This window comes from Sinocyclocheilus anshuiensis, unplaced genomic scaffold (genome assembly GCF_001515605.1).
Source record: "Sinocyclocheilus anshuiensis isolate Anshui unplaced genomic scaffold, SAMN03320099.WGS_v1.1 scaffold47, whole genome shotgun sequence".
In the NCBI taxonomy this organism is placed as follows: domain Eukaryota; kingdom Metazoa; phylum Chordata; class Actinopteri; order Cypriniformes; family Cyprinidae; genus Sinocyclocheilus; species Sinocyclocheilus anshuiensis.
This window is the reverse complement of record NW_015551047.1, coordinates 188721-195735: the sequence shown is the minus strand read 5'-3', so window position 1 is coordinate 195735 and position 7015 is coordinate 188721. Positions and strand designations below refer to the sequence as shown.

The window sequence follows — 7015 nt, the reverse complement described above, 5'->3', positions numbered from 1 at the left end:
TTTCGCCACAAAGAACCTTGGTTCTTCAGATGTTAAAGATTCTTTATGGAACCATTTAGACAAAAATGGTTCTTCTATGGCATCGTGAAGCACCTTTATTTTTAAGAGTGTATAGTAGCATACTACTCTCTGCCATATTAGTTCATCCAAATATGGAAATTCTGTCATCGAGGTTGTTCGAAACCTGTATGAGTTTATTTCTTCTCAACACAAAAGAAGATATTTTTAAGGAATGTGGGTAACCAAACAATTTTTGGTCCCCATTGACTTCCATAGTATGGAATAAAACACTGTGGTAGTCAATGGGGACCAGCAACCCACATTCTTCAAAATATCTTTTATGTTCAACAGAAGATACAAACTCATTCAGGTTTGGAACAACTTGAGGGTGAGTAAATGATGACAGCATTTTCATTTTTGGTTGAACCATCACCTGTAATACTTGTAGTATACAAGTCTGCCATTCTGAATTCAGCCTTAGTTTTTTGCTTTGTTGAAGGGAGGTATTCTGATACTTTCCTTTGTGTGCACTTGGCCCTTTGCTAAGTCCCCACCTTTGCTGCAACTAGCAGCTGTCGCTGATCTGCCATTTGAGGACACCTCTTGCTATTTTCTATTTCTGTGGTCGTTTTGTGTGTTTGGCTAGTTTCAAGAAATTGCAGAAATTATCCAGATATATTGCTGTTGAGGAGCTTAAAATAGTGACACAAGATACCAAAAGAGAAAACAAGCAGTGTTTGTTGCGCTTTCTCTTTAAATAAATCTTGACATGTCCATGCTGCAGAAATGGTGTGTTGATTATAATTATAAACATGTTTAGCATCCGTAAGGAGACCTGCTAAATGAATGTTACTAACTTAATCTCATTTAATTTTCTGCTGACTCAGGTGTTGTAGTGTGGACTAAGGTATTCACAATACCAAAGTGAGTGAGTTGAAGAAACATTTGGAGCAGTTCAGGGCTTCAGCAAAGGGTCAGTTTCACACAAATATATATACATACATGTATATAAAGTGCATCAATAGGGTGCCAATTTTACATTGGTAACAATCAGAATTCGGCCACACATGGACATTCAGTGACACTTCATCCATTCAGTGGGGAGAAGCTTAAATATAGGCTAGTGCAATAAAGGCAGAGAGTTTTGGAGATGTCACTTAAAGAAATAAATAAAAAAAGCGAACATGTCGTACACTGCCTTCAGTGTGCACATCAAAACCCAGCAGATCAATGCGGCGGGAGTCCACATTCAATACTGTCACAAATCCATTTCAGTCTTTGATCTAGATTCAGGTTGAATTAATCTTGATCACACCCAGGTAGGTTTCAGTGTGAGAGATCTGGATTTTGGCTCTCGGCTGGCAGGTCACAGTTAGAGTATCTCCGCTAGCGAGGGAAATGCCTTTAGCCATGAAGACAGTTGAGAGTTTTGATCCATTGATAAGACCTTTTAAAATCACACGTCTTTGCTTTGATTCCAAAGTGATTGTATGGTTTGCTTTCTCATGAGAGGCGAGGGTAACCTGCAGGTACAGGAAATATTGGCCAAACTCGTTCACCAACAGCTGTTCCTGCCCTTTGATAAAAACCTCACGCACTGTTTTCCACTGGAGTTTCTCCACCATGTCTGAGTCTTTCCCTGTGAACAAGTAGACAGAAAAGTCAGGCTAAAAAATGTAAATAAATGCTGTTCTTTTGAATGTTCTATTCATCAAAGAATCCTGAAAAAAGATGCGTCACAGTTTCTACAAAATATGAAGCAGCACAACTTTTTCAACATTGATAATAATAAGAAATGTTGCTTGAGCAGCAAATCAGCATATTAGAATGATTTCTGAAGGATCATGTGACACTGAAGACTGGGGTATATGTCTTATATTTTGCTGTATAATGACAAGATACTGATATATTTTAAACTACTTGGACTTAAGTATCCAAATAGTTCCTGTGGCTAAACGGAATACACATAAGATGAACTCTTAAAAGTCTAAAAGGTAAAAAATTCGGACTTACAGTTTGGTGAAAATTCCATTAGAGGAATTTCTTTGTGCTGAGGTTGGTCGAATTTTTCTTGATCCTGCTGGAGCAAAAATAATTAGGTAATATCAAGGCTTTTAATCTTTCTCACATTGTCTACAGTAAAATATAGCCTAGTACAAATGTAGTTAAAATATAGTAAGCAAAACTAAGAAAGGACTTTGAATGTGTTGCCTGAAATTTCAAGAAGTTTGTAAAAAACCTTGAGCATTAAGCATTTATACAGAATTTAAGATTTCATAGATAAATAGATACTGTACTGTAGATAGACGTTACTAAGGTGTCTTAATTGTAAGACAGTTTGCTAGGTTGTTTCTAGGCAGGCCCGTAACCAGCTATGAGGCCACCAAGGTCCGGACCTCTGTAAATTTTTCATGTTCAAAAATAAAATGTGTTTTTTTCTAAGTAAAAATGCTAGATGGATGCAGGCCCGTAAACAGCTATGAGGCCACCAAGGTCCGGACCTCGGTAAATTTTTCATGTTCAAAAATTAAAATGTGTTCTTTGAATGACTAATTTGCTGTTAAACTCCTCATATGAATGCCTGCATGACATGTATAATTCAGTTTACACAGTTTGCAAGAATGTTTAGCGTCCGTGGTATGAAAATGATCGCTGCGAGACGCTGACGGTGTGAACGAGGCTTGAGACAGTTGTGAGGGCGTTTTTGGACTTGTCTTTTCCACTTAATTTAACACTTTAGAAAGTTAATAAAGTAGGAAGTTGCAGTTTAGAGTCAGCGATATCTTTATCTTATCTTATTTGCAAAAGATTGGAAATAATTGTGGTTTATTTTTATTTATTTTTAGTTTGTTTTAGTATCAATATCTGGAAACACTGCACCGGCACCTAAACTGAAAGCAATCAAAAAAGCCCATGGACAGGTTTTTGCTGACAGTGTACGACATTCGGTAAGAGAAACGCAAAAATTATCATGATGTTATCTGTCATAAACGTTATCAACGCTGTCAAAAACAGTAGCATTAAACACTAGTACACACAGATCTGTAGAACAAGTAGATTACAGAATGAAACGAATAACGCAAAAACTAGCCATGAAGAAGTCTTTGCCATCATTGCCATGTTATTCAGTATAGTTAAATTTTCACAAATCATGCTATAAACTTTCATAAGAGCACTAGACAAAGTTATTGTAATTATGTATTGTTGCAATAAACAACTGATAAAATTATCCACCCTTAAATATAGTAAAGTATTAACAAATGTTGATGCAATAAACAGGGTATGATTTAAAAATAATCATCCCTCCAAAACAGAGAAAACATATTTCACAGACATCTACATGTCTGTCTCCTTCAAAGTGTTTATAGTGTATATCCTCTGGTAGTCACTAGGGCACTGCCAAGTATGTTGTTCAGCTCATTCCAGTCCAATTTATCTTTCCCCTTTAGTTCTTTTTTTTCCAAACATGCAACAAACTGTGCAATATGCAGTGCTTCTGATGTCAGACAAACAGAATGAAAAACATTATCAGGGAAGAGGAGGGGTTGTGGAGTAGCATTTCCCCTCAGTGGAATTATGTCATTAAGTCTTCTTTTGCTGTTCTGTGGTTGCTGGTTTGTCTTCACCAGTCCAATATGTCTACATCTACTTGTTTCGCGCATGTGTGTGTGTGTGGAAAAAAACATTTCAAGAGAAAGTATAGTTTCAGACCTAAACCAATTTCGTTTTCAAACATCAGAATCAAGCTCTCATATCTTATAGGTGTTACTTTTGAATGAAACCACCAGTTAACCTTTCTAACACTATCACATCCTAATCTTCAGAAAGTTACCCAAAAATATAATTTCTTTATGTTTTTTTGACTGAGCACAACTACAATAGTAGAGCAGTTTCATGACATATACGTGACAAAACTGTGACTCAAAAATGATGGGAAAGTGGAATTGCATCAGATGCTGATTTGTATCAATAGAGAGTTTCATTTCTTATTTTCTGAATTGCGCATGCACATGTTTTGACACGTTCATGTGGTAACCATAAAATTCAACCTTCCAACTGGCACGATATCATGGCTAATTACTCTACACTGTTCAGATAAACAAAAGCATCTTCTAAAAAGTCAGATCGCTCCACTGTGCTGGAAAGAGAGGTGATGATTGATAGTGATATCTACAATATTGATACTGAGTTTCCACATTGGCACTAAATGAGCTGTTTTCTTACTGTATACAAATGACTCACTGTATTGTGTGGTCATTGCATGGTTACTTATTGTAAGAGAACAGATCTTTTTTTATAGAAATATCATAATGCTTTTTAAATAAATGATAAAAATGACTAACTAAGTTTTGAAATGTCAGTCCTCAGTCAGGATACCTGCACATCCACTAGAACTTCATACACACTCTCAAAAATAAAGCTGCCAAGTGATGCAATAGAAGAACCTCTTAGTCAACAGTTCCTAAAATAACTCTTGTTTTTTTTTCTCTCTTAGTGTGAAGACCATTTTAACAATCTGGAGATACTTTTCCACTATAAAGAACCTGGAAAGGCTCCATGGATGTCAAAGGGTTTTTGTACCACCATGAAGAACTTTTATTTTTAAGAGTGCATCCACCAAAAATTACCAAAACATCATTGGTGGCCCAATTGAAGTAATTACAGTATATTTTATGATATTATATTATATATACTATTATATATTTTTAAAAAGTATTTTTTTTATTATTATTGGCATCCGTTGTTCCATGAAGAACCTTTAACATGTATGGAAACTTTACATTCCACACAAAGTTCTTTATAGTGGAAACAGGTTCTTTAGGTTATTTAAATGTTCTTTACACTTAAGAAAAAATGGTTCTTTTAGGAACTGTTTACTGAAAGGTTCTTTGAGGAACCCTAAACCTGCTAAACTCCCTTTTTAGAATGTTTGTTTTTAAGAATGTAGTTACTAAAATTCAAATAGTATATGTCACAATTTTCAGTATTTTAAATAAATGATATTTTTAATGATACGTTTATTTGAGCTTCTATATTTCAGTCTGCCCTGTCTGTAAATATAAGCGCGTTGTGATTACACATATCTGCGTTCCCCTCATCTGCGGTCTTGAGTCAGCAGCCGCTGTGGTCTGATTGTGTCCCACCAATATACAGATATGCAATACACAACAGAACCCGAAACAATGTAACCAGTTCATACAATACAATACCAGTTTGAAAAAACTTGCCTGAATGTCTCTTCATTTTAATGGAAGGTTTAAACATACGCATGCTGTACATGAAGTAAACACAGCTGCAATCTACACTAATGGTTCAATAAAGATTCCAAAAGTGGGTTTTCACAGCGATTCCTCAAAGAACCTTTCAGTGAACCATTTTTTCTTAGTGTGAAGAATATTAACATTCTAAACAACCTTTTATTTTCGTTATAAAGAACCAATGGAAATGTTCCATGGATGGTAAAGTTTCCTCAAGGAATTATCAATGCCAGTAAAGAAGCTTTATTTTTAAGAGTGTAGATTACAGATCTCAACCATACCTGCTGTTTACTAGTAGCTGGCGATTCTCTGTGGATGAAGTGGAGAGTTATTGATGTGGCCAAGCCTAGAGTGAGCAGGGTAGCCCAAACAAGCAATCCCCGGATCAGTCTCCTCTGATGGGCCAAAGCAACTCCACCTCCTCCACCCCTGTCACCCGTTTTATCACTCCAGTAGTCGGCAGATAGAGACATGATGCCCGACAGCCTCAGTGCAGGGCAAGTGTGACAGACGAGATGAAAACACTGTTGAGTTCACGACTAATAATGTAGAATGAGCGTGGCCTCCACCTCTCGTCTTCTGGTTGGCCCGTAGACAAACCTCAGAATGTGTCAAGCTTCCTGTATGATGTCTGTGTTCCTGTTTAGAGTTTCTCAGCAGATGTCCAAATGGAGTGCTTGTAGTGTACTTTCCCCTAAAGCATGGGTGAAGTGCAATATGAAACACCTCTCATCTGGGCAGTATCAGCCCTCCTACTCGCTGTCAACCGGAGGGAAGCAGGTGTCACAGTCCCTTTAATAGACTGCTGGGAGTTTTTACGCTACAAAACCATCACATTCTGTAGACCACATGTGACGCACTACATGAGACCTGAACTAAGGCATATACTGTGCTGTCGTGTACAGGTGTAGGTTTCGATTTTTCTTGCCGTAACTTATTTAGTGGCCAAAGTGAGCTTGTTCTGACATGTTCAGAACATAAGGAAGGTAGCCACCACATTTACCACACTGCATTAGACCAGTACTAAGCTCTATGTGCCATGTTTATTTTTTTTTGCACACATTGTTATTCTGATTCAACATGTTCTGACATGTGGTAACAACAGAATAAACAGATAACTTAGATAAATTAATAAGACATTGTAGAAAATGTGACTGGATGAAACATACAAACATGTCCAAGATATATTTCACCTTAAAATTGAAATAACAATAAATACATAATGAAGAGATAAAGAGAAATGATATATACAATACCGTTGGGGGTCAGTACGATTTTTTGATGTTCTTGAAAGAAGCCTTCTATGTTCACCAAGGTTGCATTTGACCAAACATACAGTAAGCACAGTATTATTGTGAAATATTATTACAATTTATAACAACTAGTTTCTGTTTGAATATGTATTAAAATGTAATTTATTCCTGTGATGCAAAGCTGAATTTTGAGCATCATTACTCCAGTCTTCAGTGTCACATGATCCTTCGGAAATCATTCTAATATGCTGCTCAAGAAACATGTATTATTTTTATCAGTGGTAAACGGTTGTGTGGCTTAATATTTTTCAGGATGCCATGATACATTGTTTGAGCATTCTTTGATAAGTTCAAAAGAACAGTATTTAATGGAAATCTTTTGTTACACATATTTTTACAATGATGATTTTTTTTTCTAATTATTGAGAAATAGTGTAATGAGATTTGTTTTGCATTACATTGAGAGAGAAAAACATACTTAAAAATGTTAATAGTTTTGAAAAA

The 7015-nt window shown here is 36.1% G+C and overlaps 1 protein-coding gene across 1 annotated transcript; it reads right to left on the bottom strand.

The window, feature by feature from the left end:
* Positions 1 to 1239: 1239 nt before the first annotated feature.
* tnfsf18 (TNF superfamily member 18) lies at positions 1240 to 5731 on the bottom strand. The gene is made up of 3 exons (XM_016451649.1): positions 5540 to 5731; positions 2014 to 2077; positions 1240 to 1639 (listed from the first exon to the last, which is right to left on the bottom strand). Exons 1-3 carry the CDS (start codon positions 5729 to 5731, stop codon positions 1290 to 1292), a joined length of 606 nt encoding a protein of 201 aa, XP_016307135.1. The 3' UTR covers positions 1240 to 1289.
* Between the last annotated feature and the right edge of the window lie 1284 nt (positions 5732 to 7015).